This window comes from Pseudophryne corroboree, chromosome 3, assembly GCF_028390025.1.
Source record: "Pseudophryne corroboree isolate aPseCor3 chromosome 3, aPseCor3.hap2, whole genome shotgun sequence".
Classification (NCBI taxonomy): Eukaryota; Metazoa; Chordata; class Amphibia; order Anura; family Myobatrachidae; genus Pseudophryne; species Pseudophryne corroboree.
In genome coordinates this window covers 505658843-505681650 of record NC_086446.1, presented here as the reverse complement: position 1 = coordinate 505681650, position 22808 = coordinate 505658843, and the positions used below count along the sequence as shown (strand labels likewise).

General features: G+C 44.8%; 1 protein-coding gene across 2 annotated transcripts in view; it reads right to left on the bottom strand.

Moving 5' to 3' along the window:
* Positions 1-13559: 13559 nt before the first annotated feature.
* The window catches only part of LOC135056166 (protoheme IX farnesyltransferase, mitochondrial), a 316437-nt gene continuing 307188 nt past the window's right edge, over positions 13560-22808 (bottom strand). For both annotated transcript variants that reach the window (XM_063961020.1, XM_063961019.1), the window contains exon 7: positions 13560-15243. In XM_063961020.1, coding sequence (XP_063817090.1) covers positions 14828-15243 — 416 coding nt within the window. In that variant the 3' untranslated portion in view covers positions 13560-14827. The remainder of the gene's footprint in view (positions 15244-22808) is intronic.

Here is a 22808-nt window from a genome sequence, read left to right as displayed (position 1 = left end):
GTAAAGGATGGAGCAGAGGACTAATTTAAATCTGGATTACGGTGCTATATATATATATATATATATATATGCCCATATATACTGTATATGAGGTCCAGGTATCCTATCGAGCAGGTCTTTATCTGGGGGATGAGAGATACCCCAAGACTTCAACTGTATTGTTAAAGGGCTTAAGTAATGTGCAGTCTGAACATTTTATATAGCCAAATAGAAACACGATTATGGTAAGGATACTAATACTTGTAATCTAGATACATGTGATCACCTCATAATGGCCTCCAATAACACACCTCTGTAGTCAGGGCCTGATTATTCACAAAGCAACCAGCTCGGCCATGGTGGGGGGTTCATACATTTTCTCCTTAGTTATGCTGGCCGGCACTTCATTAAAGGTTACTAACAGGCTGCAAGCCAACAACTCTGTTCAAAATCACAGTGTAGTAGTGGCCGAGCTTCCTGCACAGCACTCCTTATACTCTCAGCCAATCACACGGGTCACAGACACATATGCTAAGTGTGCAAGCGGTTATACCTTGCAGATCCCTGTGGGCGGCACTGCTGCTCTCCCATGGTCCCTGCATCGGTCTGGCAGGGTGCCTAGAATGGCCCCCTGAAACTGGAATTGCTACTGCAACATTGCCGAAGCGTCCATTGGATGATCCAGACACACACACTGCAGCTCCTACAGGCCCCCAGGCAGCCCTCTGAGGATGCTACGGGCAGTGCTGTAATTCCTGTTGCCGGTAACCTCACCTCCTCCGCATGACATCATGCGCTGCCTCCAAGCAGGGCTTAGCACATTCCCCTCAGTTTGGTTGTGAGAAACATTCTGCCAGTATTTTTTCCACTGTAAGACTATTCATATGAATTTCAGTTCTGGCAGGGGATTGCAGTGCAGTAAACATCTGTACAGTAATACACCATTTATCTCACACCCTATCTGTATTAACTATGCAGAATAACACAAATAAGTCTGAACAATAAGACTAAAATATAAGTTTGGCCAGTTTAAAAGGGTTTGGTTTCAGTGGCAGTCCACCAGTTATACCTTAAATTCTGATATTACCCCTTAAAAAAGAAAAAAATCAAGTAAGTTTACCTGGTCTCCCTGGATGTTCCCGTTACCTCATTACGTGTCTGTGTCTAATGGTGCCCACACACGGTGCGATTATCACATGCTATTTGATCTTTTTAGTTCAAGTAGCATCGCGTCTAGTTCAAATCGCACCATGTGTATTGTCCCTTGCGATGCGCGCTCCTGTCTATTCCATATCTTAAGGAAAAATAGTATGTGCAGGCAGGTATTTTTGTACTACAGTGCATATAGTACATTGTACTGTATTCAAAATTGGATGTAGTTCAAATAGCATACCCCACTTTGGGCCTAATTCTGAGTTGATCGCAGCAGCAACTTTGTTAGCAGTTGGGCAAAACCATGTGCACTGCAGGGAAGGCAGATGTAACATGTGCAGAGAGAGTTAGATTTGGGTGGGGTGTATTCAAACTGAAATCTAAATTGCAGTGTAAAAATAAAGCAGCCAGTATATACCCTGCACAGAAACAAAATAACCCACCCAAATCTAACTCTTTCTGCAAATGTTATATCTGCCCCCCCTGCAGTGCACATGGGCCCTCATTCCGAGTTGTTCGCTCGGTAATTTTCTTCGCATCGCAGCGATTTTCCGCTATTTGCGCATGCGCAATGTTCGCACTGCGACTGCGCCAAGTAAATTTGCTAAGAAGTTTGGAATTTTACTCACGGCATTACAAGGTTTTTTCTTCGTTCTGGTGATCGTTGTGTGATTGACAGGAAGTGGCTGTTTCTGGGCGGAAACTGGCCGTTTTATGGGAGTGTGTGAAAAAACGCTGCCGTTTCTGGGAAAAACGTGGGAGTGGCTGGAGAAACGGGGGACTGTCTGGGCGAACGCTGGGTGTGTTTGTGACGTCAAACCAGGAACGAAACTGACTGAACTGATCGCAGTGGCAGAGTAAGTGTCGAGCTACTCAGAAACTGCTTAAAAATTTCTATTCGCAATTTTGAGAATCTTTCGTTCGCAAGTTTGCTAAGCTAAGATTCACTCCCAGTAGGCGGCGGCTTAGCGTGTGCAATGCTGGTAAAAGCAGCTTGCGAGCGAACAACCATGGTTTTGCCCAATTGCTAACAAACTTGCTGCTGCGATCAACTCACAATTACCCCCTTAGTCCAAATTGCATAGCACAGATCGTATAGCCTCAAATCGCACCTAGCACAAATAGCACCATGTGTGGGCACCATAAGCATATTTTAGACGAATACAATTAAACATGCTATTAAATAGCGCCAGGATGAGTGCTCAGACCTATTCAATTATTTCTGCTCGCACCCTCCTGAGATGTGAGCAGAAAGCTGACAAAACTAGTGCTGTGATGTGAGCTGTGGGCTTACTGACCACGCTTACAGCATCACGCCGAACACTTGTCAGCATTCTCTAGGTGTGGTAACCTGCATATCCCAACTTAAGTGGCGGGCAAGATGCGGCTAATTGAATAGCTCCGGGCACTCATTCCCAGCACTATTCAATATCGTATTTACTTGAATTTCCCCCTATGTTGGATTTGTTATTTACCACCTGTTTATTTATTGATTTCTCTCTATTAATTTCTTGCTTATCTGTTCCTGCTTGCTCTCTTTGCTGGTCTCACTATGCACCGATATTATGCCAATATTTATGTCGGCAGCACGTAGCCCATGAAGTACGTCACGCGTCGTGCGCTGGCTTGGTGGTGTATAAGGTATGCAGTAGGCGGTCTGCACATATATCACTCGTTGCTGTCCTGGGTAAAAGGGGCGATTTATCAGAGTTCCAAAAATGGATTATCAGCTTTCAGGCCAAGGGTGGCAGTATTTCTGAAACAGCGCAGTTTGGGGGACCTCGTGCTATTGATGTAAGAGTGAATGTCGGCTACGAAGGTGCATGAGGGCCAACCGACACACTACAGTGGTGCAGCTCACTGTCAAAATGAACCTGGGGGCTACCAGACGGGTGTATAAAACGACAGTTCAGCCAACGTATAGCTGTTGTCCGTGCTGCAAACGACAGATACTTGACAGTGTATATACAAGTTCACCCATCAGAATGCATCTTGTAATAGCTACAAGTAGATTTCTCACTACAACTATTTGCTCCTTTCCTAGGCTACGTGAGGTTCACTTCTTCATGTTTAAACCATTCCCCCGAGTTAGGTGGTTATCAAGGATTATTTTCAAATGTCAGGCTCAGTACTAAATAAGTCAGTATACGGCCACACTAATGTTTTCATATTACCTGTAAAGCGATGGAACAGCTTTCTATTTTAACTATATCATAACCTATATATGGTGATATCTTCTTATCAAATACCATAAACCAGGTATAAGGTTTTCCTTTACATTGCCCCATAGCGGATGATTCTCTGTGCAGTGTACTGCTGCTAGAGAGGAAATCATTAGCTTTTCCACTGGCACATCTATTATGGCAAATGCTTGACGCTTATGGTATGAGTTTGCCTGTTCCTAAGTAGTGGAGGCAGCAAAGGCTTTGTAATGAGAATGCAGGTTAATACTTCCTCTTGCTGGAGAACTGAAGAGATGTGGCCACAAAATGGCTGCCTTAGCCATCAGAATATGACTGGCACACTATAACCGCCTGGCAGAAAAACTGTGCCAATCGTTGCTGGTATTAAACAGAGAGACATTGTTATTCAATGTATGGGGTAAAGTACTTGTCATTTGTGATCACTGGACCATTCAGCTTTCCATTAACACAGCTACAATATCTGCAATATATACTTGACTGACTTTCCTGGCATTAAGGCTTGGCACTAGGGTATCATAATGAGATGCTCTGGCACAGGATTTTACCAGCAATATTAATGCATTTAAAACGCATAGCTCTCTTAATTTAGTGACTTGAGGGATAATCACTGTTAAACTAAAATATAAGGCCAGATTTAAGATTCTTTATGTGAATGCAGTTTTGATCACATATGGTATACAGGCATCTTATGATGTGTTTTATCTATGAGGCAGAATTGTCACTTATAGATGACATTATACAGTGCATCCAGAAAGTATTCACAGCGCTTCACTTTTTCCACATTTTATTATGTTACAGCCTTATTCCAAAATGGAATACATTCATTTCCCCCCTCAAAATTCTACATACAATTCCCCATAATGACGTGAAATATTTTTTTTTTAGATTTTTGCAACTAAGAAATCACATGTACATAAGTATTCACAGCCTTTGCCATGAAGCTCGAAATTGAGTTTAGGTGCATCCTATTTCCACTGATCATCCTTGAGATGTTCCTACAGCTTATATGGATTCCACCTGTGGTAAAATCAGTTGATCGGACATGATTTGGAAAGGCACACACCTGTCTATATAAGGTCCCACACTTGACAGTGCATGTCTGAGCACAAACCAAGCATGAAGTCAAAGGAATTGTCTGTAGCCCTCCAAGACAGGATTGTCTCGAGGCACAAATCTGGGGAAGGGTACAGAAAATATCTGCTGCTTTGAAGGTCCCAATGAGCATAGTGGCCTCCATCATCCGTAAATGGAAGACATTTGAAACCACCAGGACACTTCCTACAGCTGGCTGTCCGTCTAAATTAAGTGATATGGGGAGAAGGGCCCTAGTCAGGGAGGTGACCAAGAACCCAATGGTCACTCTGTCAGAGCTACAGCATTCTGCTGTGGCGAGAGGAGAACCTTCCAGAAGGACAACAATCTCTGCAGCAATCCACCAATCAGGCCTGTATGGAAGAGTGGCCAGACGGAAGCCACTCCATAGTAAAAAGCACATGGCAGCCCGCCTGGAGTTTGCAAAAATGCACCTGAAGGACTCTCAGGCCATAAGAAACAAAATTCTCTGGTCTGATGAGACAAAGATTGTACTCTTTGGCATGAATGCCAGACGTCATGTTTGGAGGAAACCAGGCATAGGCTCATCACCAGGTCAATACTATCCCTACAGTGAAGCATGGTGGTGGCAGCATCATGCTGTGGGGATGTTTTCCAGAGGCAGGAACTGGGAGACCCTAAGCACACAGCCAAGATATCAAAGGAGTGGCTTCAGGACAACTCTGTGAATGTCTTTGAGTGGCCCAGCCAGAGGCTAGACTTGAATCCGATTGAACATCTCTGGAGAGATCTGAAAATGGCTGTGCACCAATGCTTTCCATCCAACCTGATGGAGCTTGAGAGGTGCTGCAAAGAGGAGTTGGGTGAAACTGCCCAAAGATAGGTGTGCCAAGCTTGTGGCATCATATTAAAAAAAGACTTGAGGCTGTAATCGCTGCATCAACAAAGTATTGAGCAAAGGCTGTGAATACTTATGTACATGTGATTTCATAGTTTTTTTATTTTTAAGAAATTTGCAAAAATCTTAAAAAACTTTTTTCACGTTGTCATTATGGGGCACTGTGTATAGAATTTTGAGGGGAAAAAATAATTTATTCCATTTTGGAATAAGGCTGTAACATAACAAAATGTGGAAAAAGTGAAGCGCAGTGAATACTTTCCGGATGCACTGTACATGGAACAGGTTACAGAAGGAAACATTTTTTTGCTCATCAATGTCATGGTCACGCAGCACAGGAAACCTCCACAGGACAGAGCAAGGACACATGCCATTGTGTAGGACATTACAGATGTAGCATAGAACAAAAACAGTACAGCCATTATTTTTGATTTTCTTATTTATGAAATAGAAATAAGCAATGTCATAAACACATGATAATTTGCAACATTACAGTATATTGGAGATTGAGTTTACTTTCAAGTACAGAGAGCTCCTTCAGGCCGTGCTGGTCTGTATAACGGTATGAATTATAAGGCAATACCATATGACATTGGCAGCAGTAGTGAAGTCTAGGAAAAAAAGGGTTTTATAGCTGCTGTAATATTTCACATTGAGATGCTCTCATTGTGTATTATTTGTACAAGAACACACAATGTATACATGGGATAGTGACTGGGCATTTCCTTGATCCAGTCTTCATTCTCACAATGAAAGCTAATGTAAGCATTTATCTATGCTATTTTTCAGATGCAGTGTAAATGAAATATATTTACAATTTGGAAGATCTGCTGCATAATCCATCTCTATCTGTGCTAACATTCCCATGCTGATGTCTGTCTATTTAGCCTTGGCCCCTCTTCTCCAAGGTGCAGATATTGGGACTCCACTTTACCTGAACCTTATTTTATTCCAACAGGCTGTTCCACCTAACCAGACAAAGGACAGCGTACTGCCAACCCACAAATAGCGGATAATTGTGCAGGGGAAAGGAAGCACAACACTGGATGAGGCAGCAAGATCTTAACTTTACTTATATTTAATTAACTTAATTGGATAAAGGCCCTCGTTCAGCTTCATTGGCAGTTTTGCAATCTTAACAAACTGCTAATGATAAAACCCCATGCTGCGGCAATTCAATTGTGATTGCATCGCAAACTAGTGGATGCCCCCCTCCTTGCACAGCAAGGATGCAAAGGCAGGCACAGGGCGGCCATCTTTCGGGTCACAGCAGAGTGTGTGACGTCACGCGACCACCCTGAACCAGCCTCCATTTTCTATGCCACGTTTGCCCAATGCCACGTCACTGCACCTGCCACGAACCGCCCTGCAAATGCCTCTGCCTGTCATTCAGGCAGAGGCATTTGCATAACGGAGAAGCAATCGCATCTCCCCGCCTGTGCACATGCAGAGCGGCTCCTGCGTGTGTGCACTGTGGGGGTCAGCGCCTACTGAATACCCCCAATAGTTTGGTAAAAGCCCAAGCAAAATTTCATTCTGAAATCGGTCATCCTTTCTATCTTCACTTTATGAACTGACATTATAAATTACACATACTGTGGTAGCTTTAATATTTAATATGCGATTCTAAAATAGGTGTTCGATGATAAATTAGTGGGTGGTCTTCAGGTGGCCGACTGTCGGGATCCCGGCGCACAGTATACCGGCGCCGGAATCCCGACAGCCGGCATACCGACATTTTCTCTCCCTCGTGGGGGTCCACGACCCCCCCTGGAGGGAGAATAAATAGCGTGGCACGCCACCGTGCCCGCAGCGTGGCGAGCCCACAAGGGGCTCATTTGCGCTCGCCACACTGTCGGTATGCCGGCGGTCGGGCTCCCGGCGCCGGTATGGTGGTCGACGGGAGCACGGCCGCCGGCATACCATACTACACCCTAAATTAGTTGCAGTCACCTGGCAAAGCCATTAATTAGACATCATCTGAACATTGTTTTTGTGGCAGGAAATTAAAAAAATAAAATAAAAACATAATAAGTTAAATGACAAATAAAAAAACAATATGAAGACAAGTATAGTTTCATTCACTGCGTTATAATAAGAATTTACTTACCGATAATTCTATTTCTCATAGTCCGTAGTGGATGCTGGGAACTCCGTAAGGACCATGGGGAATAGCGGCTCCGCAGGAGACTGGGCACAAAAGTAAAAGCTTTTAGGTCACCTGGTGTGCACTGGCTCCTCCCCCCATGACCCTCCTCCAAGCCTCAGTTAGGATACTGTGCCCGGACGAGCGTACATAATAAGGAAGGATCTTGAATCCCGGGTAAGACTCATACCAGCCACACCAATCACACCGTACAACTTGTGATCTGAACCCAGTTAACAGTATGATAAACGTAGGAGCCTCTGAAAAGATGGCTCACAACAATAAACAACCCGATTTTTGTAACAATAACTATATACAAGTATTGCAGACAATCCGCACTTGGGATGGGCGCCCAGCATCCACTACGGACTATGAGAAATAGAATTATCGGTAAGTAAATTCTTATTTTCTCTGACGTCCTAGTGGATGCTGGGAACTCCGTAAGGACCATGGGGATTATACCAAAGCTCCCAAACGGGCGGAAGAGTGCGGATGACTCTGCAGCACCGAATGAGAGAACTCCATGTCCTCCTCAGCCAGGGTATCGAATTTGTAAAATTTAGCAAACGTGTTTGCCCCTGACCAAGTAGCTGCTCGGCAAAGTTGTAAAGCCGAGACCCCTCGGGCAGCCGCCCAAGATGAGCCCACTTTCCTTGTGGAATGGGCTTTTACAGATTTTGGCTGTGGCAGGCCTGCCACAGAATGTGCAAGCTGAATTGTACTACAAATCCAACGAGCAATCGTCTGCTTAGAAGCAGGAGCACCCAGCTTGTTGGGTGCATACAGGATAAACAGCGAGTCAGATTTTCTGACTCCAGCCGTCCTGGAAACATATATTTTCAGGGCCCTGACTACGTCCAGCAACTTGGAGTCCTCCAAGTCCCTAGTCGCCGCAGGTACCACAATAGGCTGGTTCATGTGAAACGCTGAAACCACCTTAGGGAGAAATTGAGGGCGAGTCCTCAGTTCTGCCCTGTCTGAATGAAAAATTAGGTAAGGGCTTTTATATGATAAAGCCGCCAATTCAGAGACACGCCTGGCTGAAGCCAGGGCTAACAGCATGACCACTTTCCATGTGAGATATTTCAATTCCACAGTGGTGAGTGGTTCAAACCAATGTGATTTTAGGAGACTCAACACTACATTGAGATCCCAAGGTGCCACTGGAGGCACAAAAGGAGGCTGTATATGCAGTACCCCTTTGACAAACGTCTGAACTTCAGGCACTGAAGCCAGTTCTTTTTGGAAGAAGATTGACAGGGCCGAAATTTGAACCTTAATGGACCCTAATTTTAGGCCCATAGATAGTCCTGTTTGCAGGAAATGCCGGAAACGACCCAGTTGAAATTCCTCTGTAGGGGCCTTCTTGGCCTCACACCACGCAACATATTTCCGCCAAATGCGGTGATAATGTTTTGCGGTTACATCCTTTCTGGCCTTGACCAGGGTAGGGATGACTTCATCTGGAATGCCTTTTTCCTTCAGGATCCGGCGTTCAACCTCCATGCCGTCAAACGCAGCCGCGGTAAGTCTTGAAACAGACAAGGTCCCTGCTGGAGCAAATCCTTTCTGAGAGGTAGAGGCCACGGGTCCTCCGTGAGCATCTCTTGAAGTTCCGGGTACCAAGTCCTTCTTGGCCAATCCGGAGCCACGAGTATAGTTCTTACTCCTCTCCTTCTTATGATTCTCAGTACTTTGGGTATGAGAGGCAGAGGAGGGAACACATACACTGACTGGTACACCCACGGTGTTACCAGAGCGTCCACCGCTATTGCCTGAGGGTCCCTTGACCTGGCGCAATATCTGTCTAGTTTCTTGTTGAGACGAGACGCCATCATGTCCACCTTTGGTTTTTCCCAACGGTTTACAATCACGTGGAAGACTTCTGGGTGAAGTCCCCACTCCCCCGGGTGGAGGTCGTGTCTGCTGAGGAAGTCTGCTTCCCAGTTGTCCACTCCCGGAATGAACACCGCTGACAGTGCTGTCACATGATTTTCCGCCCAGCGAAGAATTCTTGCAGCTTCTGCCATTGCCCTCCTGCTTCTTGTGCCGCCCTGTCTGTTTACGTGGGCGACTGCCGTGATGTTGTCCGATTGGATCAAAACCGACTGACCCTGAAGCAGAGGCCTTGCTTGACTTAGGGCATTGTAAATTGCCCTTAGTTCCAGGATATTTATGTGAAGAGACGTTTCCATGCTTGACCACAAGCCCTGGAAGCTTCTTCCCTGTGTGACTGCTCCCCAGCCTCTCAGGCTGGCATCCGTGGTCACCAGAATCCAGTCCTGAATGCCGAATCTGCGGCCCTCTAGAAGATGAGCACTCTGCAACCACCACAGGAGAGACACCCTTGTCCTTGGAGATAGGGTTATCCGCTGATGCATCTGAAGATGCGATCCGGACCATTTGTCCAGCAGATCCCACTGAAACGTTCTTGCATGGAATCTTCCGAATGGAATCGCTTCGTAAGAAGCCACCATCTTTCCCAGGACCCTTGTGCATTGATGCACTGACACTTGTCCTGGTTTCAGGAGGTTCCTGACTAGCTCGGATAACTCCCTGGCCTTCTCCTCCGGGAGAAACACCTTTTTTTGGACTGTGTCCAGAATCATCCCTAGGAACAGGAGACGTGTTGTTGGAATCAGCTGCGATTTTGGAATATTTAGAATCCACCCGTGCTGTCGTAGTACTACTTGAGATAGTGCTACTCCGACCTCTAACTGTTCCCTGGACCTTGCCCTTATCAGGAGATCGTCCAAGTAAGGGATAATTAAGACGCCTTTTCTTCGAAGAAGAATCATCATTTCGGCCATTACCTTGGTAAAGACCCGTGGTGCCGTGGACAACCCAAACGGCAGCGTCTGAAACTGATAATGACAGTTCTGTACCACAAACCTGAGGTACCCTTGGTGAGAAGGGTAGATTGGGACATGGTGATAAGCATCTTTGATGTCCAGAGACACCATATAGTCCCCTTCTTCCAGGTTTGCTATCACTGCTCTGAGTGATTCCATCTTGAATTTGAACCTTTTTATGTAAGTGTTCAATGATTTTAGATTTAAAATCGGTCTCACCGAGCCGTCCGGCTTCGGTACCGCAAACAGCGTGGAATAATACCCCTTTCACTGTTGTAGGAGGGGTACCTTGATGATCACCTGCTGGGAATACAGCTTGTGAATAGCTTCCAATACTGCCTCCCTGTCGGAGGGAGACGCTGGTAGAGCAGACTTCAGGAACCGGCGAGGGGGAGACGTCTCGAATTCCAGTTTGTACCCCTGTGATACTACCTGCATGATCCAGGGGTCCACTGCGAGTGAGCCCACTGCGCGTTGAAATTTTTGAGACGGGCCCCCACCGTGTCTGAGTCCGCCTGTAAAGCCCCAGCGTCATGCTGAAGACTTGGCAGAAGCGGGGGAGGGCTTCTGATCCTGGGAAGAGGCTGCTTGCTGCAGTCTTTTTTCCCTTCCTCTGCCCCGGGGCAGAAATGAGTGGCCTTTTGCCCGCTTGCCCTTATGGGGACGAAAGGACTGAGTTTGAAAAGACGGTGTCTTTTTCTGCTGAGAGGTGACCTGGGGTAAAAAGGTGGATTTCCCAGCCGTCGCCGTGGCCACCAGGTCTGATAGACCGACCCCAAATAACTCCTCCCCTTTATACGGCAAAACTTCCATATGCCGTTTTGAATCCGCATCACCTGACCACTGTCGTGTCCATAAACTTCTTCTGGCAGAAATGGACAACGCACTTACTCTTGATGCCAGGGTGCAAATATCCCTCTGTGCATCTCGCATATATAGTAATGCATCCTTTAAATGCTCTATAGTCAATAATATACTGTCCCTATCCAGGGTATCAATGTTTTCAGTCAGGGAATCCGACCAAGCCACTCCAGCACTGCACATCCAGGCTGAGGCGATTGCTGGTCGTAGTATAACACCAGTATGTGTGTATATACCTTTTAGGATATTTTCCAGCTTTCTATCAGCTGGTTCCTTGAGGGCGGCCGTATCAGGAGACGGTAACGCCACTTGTTTTGATAAGCGTGTGAGCGCCTTATCTACCCTAGGGGGTGTTTCCCAACGCGCCCTAACCTCTGGCGGGAAAGGGTATAATGCCAATAATTTATTAGAAATCAGCAGTTTTTTATCGGGGGAAACCCACGCTTTGTCACACACCTCATTTAATTCATCTGATTCAGGAAAAACTATGGGTAGTTTTTTCACACCCCACATAATACCCTTTTTTGTGGTACTTGTAGTATCAAAAATGTTCAAAGCCTCCTTCATTGCCGTGATCATGTAACGTGTGGCCCTACTGGACATTACGTTTGTCTCGTCACCGTCGACACTGGAGTCAGTATCCGTGTCTGGGTCTGTGTTGACCATCTGAGGTAACGGGCGCTTTAGAGCCCCTGACGGTGTTTGAGACGCCTGGACAGGCACTAACTGATTTGTCGGCTGTCTCATGTCGTCAACAGTTTTTTGCAAAGTGCTGACACTGTCACGTAATTCCTTCCATACGACCATCCAGTCAGGTGTCGACTCCCTAGGGGGTGACATCACTATTACAGGCAATTGCTCCGCCTCCACATCATTTTCCTCCTCATACATGTCGACACAATCGTACCGACACACAGCACACACACAGGGAATGCTCTGATAGAGGACAGGACCCCACGAGCCCTTTGGGGAGACAGAGGGAGAGTTTGCCAGCACACACCAGAGCGCTATATATATGCAGGGATAACCTTATATAAGTGTTTCTCCCTTCTATAGCTGCTATATATGTATTTTCTGCCAATTAGTGCCCCCCCTCTCTTGTTTTACCCTGATTCTGTAGCAGGACTGCAGGGGAGAGTCTGGGAGCCTTCCTTCCAGCGGAACTGTGAGGGAAAATGGCGCTTGTGTGCTGAGGAGATAGGCTCCGCCCCCTTCACGGCGGCCTTTTCTCCCGCTTTTTTTAGGAAAACTGGCAGGGGTGAAATGCATCCATATAGCCCAGGAGCTATATGTGATGTATTTCTTTAGCCATATAAGGTTTAAACATGTTTTATTGCGTCTCAGGGCGCTCCCCCCCAGCGCCCTGCACCCTCAGTGACCGGAGTGTGAAGTGTGCTGAGAGCAATGGCGCACAGCTGCAGTGCTGTGCGCTACCTTATTGAAGACAGGAACGTCTTCTGCCGCCGATTTTTCCGGACCTCTTCGCTCTTCTGGCTCTGTAAGGGGGCCGGCGGCGCGGCTCCGGGACCCATCCAGGCTGAACCTGTGATCGTCCCTCTGGAGCTAATGTCCAGTAGCCAAGAAGCCCAATCCACTCTGCAGTCAGGTGAGTTCGCTTCTTCTCCCCTTAGTCCCACGATGCAGTGAGCCTGTTGCCAGCAGGTCTCACTGAAAATAAAAAAAACTATTTAGAACTTTTACTCTAAGCAGCTCTGGAGAGCTACCTAGCATGCACCCTTCTCGGCCGGGCACAAAAATCTAACTGAGGGTTGGAGGAGGGTCATGGGGGGAGGAGCCAGTGCACACCAGGTGACCTAAAAGCTTTTACTTTTGTGCCCAGTCTCCTGCGGAGCCGCTATTCCCCATGGTCCTTACGGAGTTCCCAGCATCCACTAGGACGTCAGAGAAATATATATATATATATATATATATATATATATATAGATAGATCGATCGATCTATCTATCAAGATGGATACTTTCCCATGAATGCAATTCGTTACTACAGGTTGAGTCTCCCATATCTGATATGCTTGGGACCAGAAGTAAACGGATATTGGATTTTTCCGTATTTTGGAATATCTGCATACTATAATGAGATATCTTGGGAATGGGACCTAAGTCTAAGCACAGAATGCATTTAGGTTTCATGTTCACACAGCCTGATGGTAATTTTATACAATATCCTACATACTAAAAGGATAACACTGCTCCTCACCTCTATAGTAGGAAGTCACTAGATGCTCCGTTCGGGTGAACACAGCTGACATTACTGTTATGTTGTTCCGTCACTTTTATGGGCTGGTAACTAGCTTTTAATAATTTTGTGCATAAAACAAAGTGTGTACATTAAACCAGTAAAAAGCAAAGGTATTACTGATTCGGTCGTGCTCAAAAAATGTTGGATTTTGGGTGTCAGATTTTCGGATATGGAAGATACAACCTGTATGTAGTTTCTAAACTTCATGTTGTCTATGGATATGAAAGATAAAAAATAATAATGTTAAGGATATTGACAGGGTAGTGAGAGTGTGTCTTATGGTTGCAATACTGTGTCCAGCTACAATCACTATTCATGGATCAGTTTCCATTAAGATACTAAGGGGGAGATGTACTAAGCAGTGATAAAAGTGGAGAAGTGAGCCAGTGGGGAACTTACCCATGGCAACCAATCAGATTTGGCGTAACATTTATAATTTGTATACAATAAAAGTATAAAGAGCAGCTGATTGGTTGCCATGGGCAACTTCTCCACTTTTATCACTGCTTAGCACATGTCCCCCTAAGTTATTCTCTGGATTCTATACTTCATTTCCTTTTTCCCGAGTGACATCTCTCGATGGATTCACTGCTCACTTCGGTTTCCCAGTAACTCTTAGAGCCGCTCTCGAGAATTATTTCTCACGCTTGTGTTTGGGTGACAGTATTCTGTTCTGACACCACAGTAGACTGCTAGAATGGCAGGGACCCTAAGACCTGTAGTTTCTTAAAAAAAGAACACTGACCATAACAGCAGGGTACTTAGCATTTGGTAGGTATGTCAATAGATGCACATTTTCACCGGCCAGGTATAAAATCCTGTTGACACCCAGTAAATTCTATGTTATGCTATCATTCCCTGCACTAATGTAACTTTTTCTGTTATAATTCATATGTTGATAGTAAGACAAAACCCATGGGCAGCTAGAATCCTAGCAGGAAACAGTTACTGTAAGGGTGTGTTTTGGTTATTCGTGTGGACATGTCACCAACAATTTGCTTTATTTTAACAGAACGTCATGAAATATTTGTAAGGTGGCAGCAGCCATAGCAATTTACATAAAGACGGTATGTCCCCCCCACCCCCCACATTTACCATACAGTTTATAGAATAAAACACTGGTGTGGGATTATGTGGGGTTTGATAGGCCTGATATAAGGCTTATTAATGGATGTGGTTTTTAAATTGCTGTCTGTTCCTATAGCTGGCTCCCAGTAGTATCTGTGGGTAAGAGGTAGAAATGTTGGCCTACTGTAAATGTCCAATATGGGGGCCTAAAAATGCATTCTTGGCCAACAGAGTAGGCCACTCTCTCGCTCTGTAAATGTGTGTACAGTAATAATCTGTTATATGGGGCACCATTATACCCAGATATACCACAGATTTCTGTCCCAACACCATATTCCTCATGGGAAACTCAGACTCATCTTGGATCCTGGATTACCTTTTTTTCCTCCTTTTTCCCCACTACAGACTTCTTGCAGGTTAACATGAGAAGCAGCAGTGTGGGCAGGTGCCACAGGCTACAGAAAAACAGTTTCCTAGAACTATTACGATCTGCATCCCGGTAGAACTTGTAGCCCAAGTAGGAAATGTACAAGTTGATGGGAAGGGAGATTATGGGGAAGTTCCATGTAGTGACATCCAGAACTGGAGCCAAGGTCGATAATCCAATAAGCGCCAGGCAATGGCGCAATGCCACACGGCGACACATGTCTGGATGTGTGACTGACATCATTCGATAACCACCCCTAGAGTAGTCTTCTCTAAGGTTCCAGCTCAAGGCGTTGAAGTGAGGGAACTGCCAGGAGTAGAGGATTGCTCCCAGAAGTAGAGCACCTGCAACACAATGAGTACCATTAGTACAAAATGACTGTTTTCAACACTGGTAATTGCAATCTGGCATTTATCCCTACCATGTACCTGTGAGAGTCTCTCTCTGCATTGTATTTCTAACTGGATATTTAGCACCTTAGTTTAGAACATTGTCTTGTGATGAACAGTAATAAATTACTGAGCAAAGGCCATTGCCAACTCTCTGTTGTACCCACATACATACTGCATAGTTCACTGTTAGGCAGTACCATCTGCACATTATAGCGGCCTGTATAATCTGCTATGTATTTTTATGTGGCTGTACTACAGATGTTTCCTCATAAATCATTGCTGCAATTGCGCCAAATGGCCCCTCTTGGCGCACCAACTCCCGTGAGACTCTGCTTGCATCAACCGCCTTGTCTACCCGCAAATGCATCGCAATGTGCTGATTAATTTGTTATGTGACACTTATATATCAGTGTGCGCCTGAGTCTGTATACCAAATGCTACGCTGCAGCGGCCAGGGCTTTTTTCCATTGTGCTCCATATACAGACTTAGCCCGCAAGTGTGCATATACAAGTGTGCATTTCAAATTAATCAGCACAGTCGCACTGCATTGCGACTAACATGCATTAGTGGGCAAAAGAGATGCTCGATGCTAGCAGTGTCTCTTGAGACCTGTGGGCTCACTCCCGCTAGGCATCTCATATGGCGTATCGAGGCTAGATGTGGGATGTAGTTAATATCCCAGTGGTCGGGATCCCGGCAGATAGAAAACCAACGCCGGGATCTGCACCGCTGAGAATGCTGACAACTGCGCCAGGGCTATTCCCACTCGTGGGTGTTCCCGACACCCATAGAGTAGGAATATTATTTATTTATGAACAGTTTCTTATATAGCGCAGCATATTCCGTCGCGCTTTACAATCAGAACAACGGTAACAGAACAAAACTGGGTAAAAACAGACAGACATAGAGTTAGGAAGGCCCTGCTCGCCCGCTTACAATCTACAAGGAAATAGGCATTGATACACAAGGATAGAAGCTACCTATTGCATAATGGTCCACCAGATTGCTAGGTTCTTAATGGGTTGTATGATATGATCACCCTGCAATGTTGGCCAAGTATCAGGAGGGTGTGAAAGTAAAGAAAGACAAAATATGTGATGTTATGTATACTATACAGATAGGATGTAATTAGATAGGGAAGCACTGAAGGTTATGTGGGTAGGTCTGGAATTTGATAGGCTTCTCTGAAGAGGTGAGTTTTCAGGGAACGTTTAAAGGTTTGGAGTCTAGAGGCGAGTCTTATTGTGCGTGGGACGGCATACCACAGAGTGGGTGAAGCCCGGATAAAGTCCTGTAATTTTGAGTGTGAACAAGTAATGCGTGTGGATGAGAGAAGTAGATCTTGTGCAGAGCGGAGAGGTCGGGTAGGGAGATATTTTGAGATGAGTGAAGAGAATAGAATAGAATCTGTGCGCTCGCCCCCCTGCCGGCATTCTGGCGGCTGGGATCCCGGCATTCCATAACCAACCCCTAGATGTATGATGACACATCTATACATTACAGAGAGACTACCTTTCATATGTGTTTTGTTTACCTCTGAATAAAATTCCCACCATTCTCTATCTACAGACATGCAGATTACAACTGTTGCATGGAACTGCAGCCCTCAGCAATGTGTTATCTGGGAAAAGCAGAATGATCTGGTGCTCTATGCAACTGCTCTAAACGTCTAGTAAGCATAATCGCAGGCAAAGTAGAGGCAGCCATATTGTGGGATAATCCAATGTCCAGAATGCAATTCACTAGGGAACCAATGCTATTAGACTGTAGTCTATGCATGCTGCTTCATGTACTCAGTCACAACTACAGTCTGAGTGCTTCATAGACGATCGACCCAAACAGAGCAGACAAAGTACATAACGTAACAACTGACTTGTCGTTGTGCTGTCAGAATCCACACCCCAGCACACAGTAGGAACTGTGCATTGCATGTATAAAACAAAAAAATAAAAATGTGCCTCTTCAGTTATAAAATATTGCCCAGGGAACCTTACAGTAAATGTATTTTGGGTGCTTTGAGTGACACAGATAACGTGGTTTAACATCTCTTGCTCACAGAAGTCTGTGTACTGGAGGTGACATTCTAGGGCCCAAAATTCCATTCTGCATAGAAGGAAAGGGAACGGATCCGCTGTTATGAGACTCTGGGGTATATTCAATTAGGGTCGGATCCATTCCGACATGCATTTGTCAGAATGGATCCGACAACCCCTATTCAATCTCATCTCAATTCGACTTTTAAAAAGTCGAATTGAGATGAGGGACGCAGAGGAGGAGAGGGGGGGGGCGCAGGGAGACCAGTGGGGACAGCCGCGGGCAGACAGAGGAAAGCAGCGCTACAGTAGCGCTGCAGGAGGTTGTCTCACAGCCGCCAGACCTCACGGCAGTGTCCACCCGGCTCCAGCAAGCGTGACGTCACTTGCTGGAGCCGGGTGGACGCTGCCGTGAGCGGTGCAGCTGTGAGACATCCTGCTGTAGCGCTGCTCTCCCCTGTATGCCCGCCGCTGTCCCCCCCCCCCCTCCTCCTCTGGGTCCCACAACTCAGTCCGACATTTTTTTTATGTCGGACTGAGATGGTCTGAAACGGGTCCAAATCCTGTCGAATTTGGCCCCGTTTCACTCAAAAGTATGTGAATCGGCAGCTATACCGCCGATTCACGTACTATTCGACAAGTCGAATTCTGTGTGGCCCCTATAAAATGGCGTACAGTACTCATTTCAAGTTGCACCCCTGACTGTAATAGCTATTGCTTCGAATCTTGCACTGATGAGATCTAAAAATAGGACTATAGCTGTATGCAAGTTGGATGTATCCCTCCACTATTTATTGGCTGTCAGCATTCTGACCGTTGGAACTGGGGGAATTTGCATGTCTTCCCCAATAATTCCAAGTAGCATTTTAGGGCCTCACTGAATGTTAGGAGCAAACCCAACTACAGGACAAACCATGCTGTAATGCGAGGAGTATGTGCAGTGAATACTGCCTGGATTTTAAACGTACACGCAACATGGTAGTAGCAAAATTGTAAATTTCAGATGGATTTACTTACCAATTCTCTCTTGTTTAGGCTGTGAGACAATGTTGTGTGTTGCTTCTCAGCCTCTTTGCTAAGATAAGTGTAGCATTTGTCCTATCCCAGAGGGAGGAACATTTACAAGCAGGCTCACATGGGTATGTCCTATTCCAAGGCTGCTGTGAAATAGCCACTAAGTGCCTGAGGGGGGTATTCAATTAGTTAACCAGTCGAAAAAAATGCACTTTTCGCCCATTTTTAGGTCGAATTTACATTCAACCTATTTATGTCCGTAACGTTTTTTCGACTGGTTGAAAAATCCGGCACTGGCAAAAAGCACGTGTATCAGCGAATTTGTCAATACACGTGTTTTGGTGAATCTGCAGGCGTTTTCGCACGTTTTTGGCACAATTTTCGCCCATGGCAATTCGACAAAAAAAAGTGAAACGGCATGGACGGAAATGGATTAAAAAATGGGTGAAAACGCCTACAATTGAATACCCTTTGTCGAATTAGTGCCATTTTTTCAACCAGTCGAAAAAACGTCACTTAATTGAATACCCCTCTGATTCTGAGTGGCATGCAGAGCCGATGCTCATGGAGTCTTTGCTACTGCGTGTTCATGAAAATATCTAAAGAAATCCTACAGTGCATACAGAGTGTAAGCACAGAGGCTCGGTTGTGACTGAAATGCATTGTATCAGAAAGGTCTTGGAAATGCGCTGGCTAAAGATATGCATAAAGATGGTCCGTCATGCTTGTGTGTTATGGGAGTGTCACTGAAGTGATTGCGTACACAGACGCTCAACTGCTGACAGTGGAGGCTATACGCAGATGGAGCCATAAGGCTGCTTCAAGTTTAGAAGGTGGAAGTGATGGTGGTGTCTAAAGGGGCACCAGGCGGTATTACAGCATAGTGGGTGTCTCAGTCCTTTCACACGGTGTACACCAGGGAAAGACTGTAGCGGCAGATGGGCACTAACTGACGCTATAAGTGCTGTGGTACTGCTTACGTAGTGAAGAAAATGGGCATTACAAGAAGAAAAGGCCTCTTCCTTCAGTCATTAACACAATTCATTTTACACAGTGACTTGAGATCCTGAGTCTAATTGATATGGCCCCAGCCTGAGGGCACAGCTCTTAGAACATGTTATTTAAACAGTCTGTAGAAGAATCCTCAAACGTCGCTGCAAGTAAACATACGGCCTTGACTTGTGCGGCGGCAAAAGCTGAGAAAATAAATGATTGGGAACTCCATCATTCATCAGAGCGAGGATGTTTGTTTCTTTGTTACCTAAACAGATCAAAGTACCCCACAGGAAGGGTTCTTCCACTAAGGGTCTCTCCTGGCATCACGTCAGTGTTAGGAAGGCGACAGTACGTGTTTCTACCCTATAGTGACAGCTACGTTTTTTACAGTGTCACTGCAAGAGGTCGGGGTGAGACGGATGTGAATATGAGAGTGAGAGGCACAGGTTTCTGTGAGGTACAGAAAATAATAATAATGATTATATTTATATGACTCTTTCTCCAACAGGACTCAAGGTACACTATACAGGAGCAGCTCTCTAAAAATTACATGAGCAGGGTGGTGTCTATACTACTACAGTGGTTTTCCAATTTATATTCTTTACACGGATAGAGTGCAAGCTCACTGAGCAAGGGTAAGGTGATCAGGACATTTCTTGGGGGTAAACCCAGCAATCCCACACGTTCTTTGGGTCTGGATCCTCTCCTCATAACATTAGATGCCTATTAAGATTATTCTGATAGAATACTCCCTTATGTATCATGTTACAATGTATTATTGTATTATAGTGTCAGATTAACGCTCTTTCCATTAATAAAAAATGTACTATGCATCATTATAAATATTTTTTGTGGACTTAACAGCTCACCCACTTTATAAAATCACCAGAATTAAACATTTTATAGATAACCAAAAAGGTAATTTATTTCCATATACTGTATTTTGTGCTACATAATCTCAACAGCACATAGAGTTAAGTCTGTCCCTAAGGATACACAGTGCACATAAGCTATTGGTGTTTCCACAGCCCCCTCTTCATATGAAGTGCAGCACTCGCTTACTGTGTCTGATTGAGCTACTTACAGCAGTCCTGACAAGAAGAATGTAGATAGGGTCTGGGTCCTCACCCCTTACACAATGTGGACTGATTAGAAGAGTAGCAATTAAGGTGCCCTCAAGACCATCACTATTGTCTACCTGGTAGTAATATGGAGAATGGTTTTTACAAATAGAGGCTGTCATTAGTACAGCGTGACAACACAAATGTAAATTTCTTCCCTGTAGATTTTGTATTGACATACTATATAAGTAGTCCTTGATATGAAAATCCCCACGGGTGGTGGGCTTTGACAATCAAAGTACAGTACAGTTAGTTCCTCTCAGCATAGGAGCAGGATTATGTAATCTATGTCTAAGACCATGCCTTATTGATGTTGGCATTGAAGGTACATACATGTCAGTACTGACCTTTAAAAGCATAGGACTGTAGTGTGGCTGGGTACTGGGTCACTACTGACTTCTATAAGCACTGGGTTAGAGTTTGAAAGGACACATGGTTGGTAGTGACCTCTTTAAGGAGAGGACTGTAATGTGGCAGTGTACGGTACTGACCTACATAAGTACAGTGCTGTAGTGGGTTAGTACTAAATCGTATAAGGAGATAGGGTATTGTGTGTGGCAGGGAACGGGTCAGTACTGTTATGCAAGGGCGAGGGTACAGTGAGTCAGGGTACAGGGTCAGTACTGATAAAAACAAGGTTACAGCGTGGCAGAGTACAAGGCTGGTGCTAACCTCTAAGGACAGGGTGTAGTGTGTGGCAGGGAACGGGGTCAGTACAGATATACAAGGACAGGGATACAGAGTATCAGGGCACAGGGTCAGTTCTGACTACTATAAACACAGGGCTATAAGGGTACGGGGTTAGTACTGATTTCTAAGGACAGGACTGTAATATGGCAGGGCACGTGGCATCACTGACATCAATAAGGAGAAGGCTCTAGTGTGTCAAGTTACAGGGCCAGTTTTGACTTTTAAGAAGCGGGCTGTAATGCGGTGTGGTACAGAGAAGAACTCCATAAAGACATGGGTATAGTGTAGCAGGGTACAAAGTCAGTACTGACTAGTATAAGGACAGGGTTGTACTGTGGCAGGGTGGGACACCTCTTTCTCTATGTCTGTATACTTGTCCCACTAAGTATTGAGAATTCAGTGTTCCAAAGCTATGTCACAGCTAGAGCCTACACACCACAGTCCTCCTCAGTATCCATTATGGGAGAGCCTAAGGTTAATTGCAGGCTGTATAAGCCGATTAGCCTGCAGCTTACATACAGAGGATTTAACGTGGCACATCAGGGGTTAATAAGAAATGGCAAAAGCCACCCTCCTATCTGGGGGTCACTATAAATTCCTCATTCTGTGAACATGATTAATTGATTTTTCCAACAGAACAGCAGAGTAACTCGTTTAACACTTTAGGAGTCAGTAAGACCAACTGAAGACTCTTCAGTCACCCTGTTCTTGGATTGTCTTCATTCCTTAACCCTCACCTATAGAATTCATCACCTACTGTACGATGATCACTCCCTCACTACTTACATCTAAGCTGTATTATGTCTTGAGAATTGTGGTGCTCTTTGTTACCTTTACTCTATTTCTGTTATTTATTTACCGTAACGCTAAGTTTTGTCTCCCCACACTGTCCTTTGTACGGCGCTGCAAAACACTTTGGGCAACTTATAAATAAAATGTAATAATAATAATACTGTAGACCTGAACCCCAAGATCCCGGTCTTACTTTTTGGTTCCTGCTATCACATAATTTCGGGGCCTGATTCAGAGGTGGTCACAGTACTGGTGTTTACTACTGCACATGTGCCAAAACGCTAGGAATCCCTTACTGCACACACACATGTACCAGGGTGTGCAGCAGTGTAAGCATGTATGTACGACTTCGGTATTACTTGAGACAGCTTCTGCGATCCATGGGCATTTCATGGAGGTGACTGTAAAGTGACTTAAGGGGACATATTCAACTTGAAGCAACAAAATGTTTGCAGTAAAAATTATCGTGGACTTATTTTTCATTAACGCAAATTAGCGCACTCCCGATATTAGAGATAGTCACACACAAAAAAAAGAAGGTTGCACATTTTCTCATGCTAATACACACGGGAATTGAAAAAATAAACCAATGAAAAATAAAAACAGGGAAGCAGCTTGTACCCCAATTTTTTGTTTTTGTTTTAAAATATTGGGCAACTGTGGTTACTATCCAAATAAAGAGATTTTATTTAAAAATGCTGCAAATGGATGATTAGCACATTTTTATTAAGCAAAAAATTACAAACAAATTAAATGAAAAATGCAAAAAAGAAGCAAAAAAAAAAGTGATTTGTTAATTTGCAGCCATTTGTAAATAAAAAATAATGTGTTTAAATAAATACTTTTATCATTTGGGGTGCATAAAAAAAC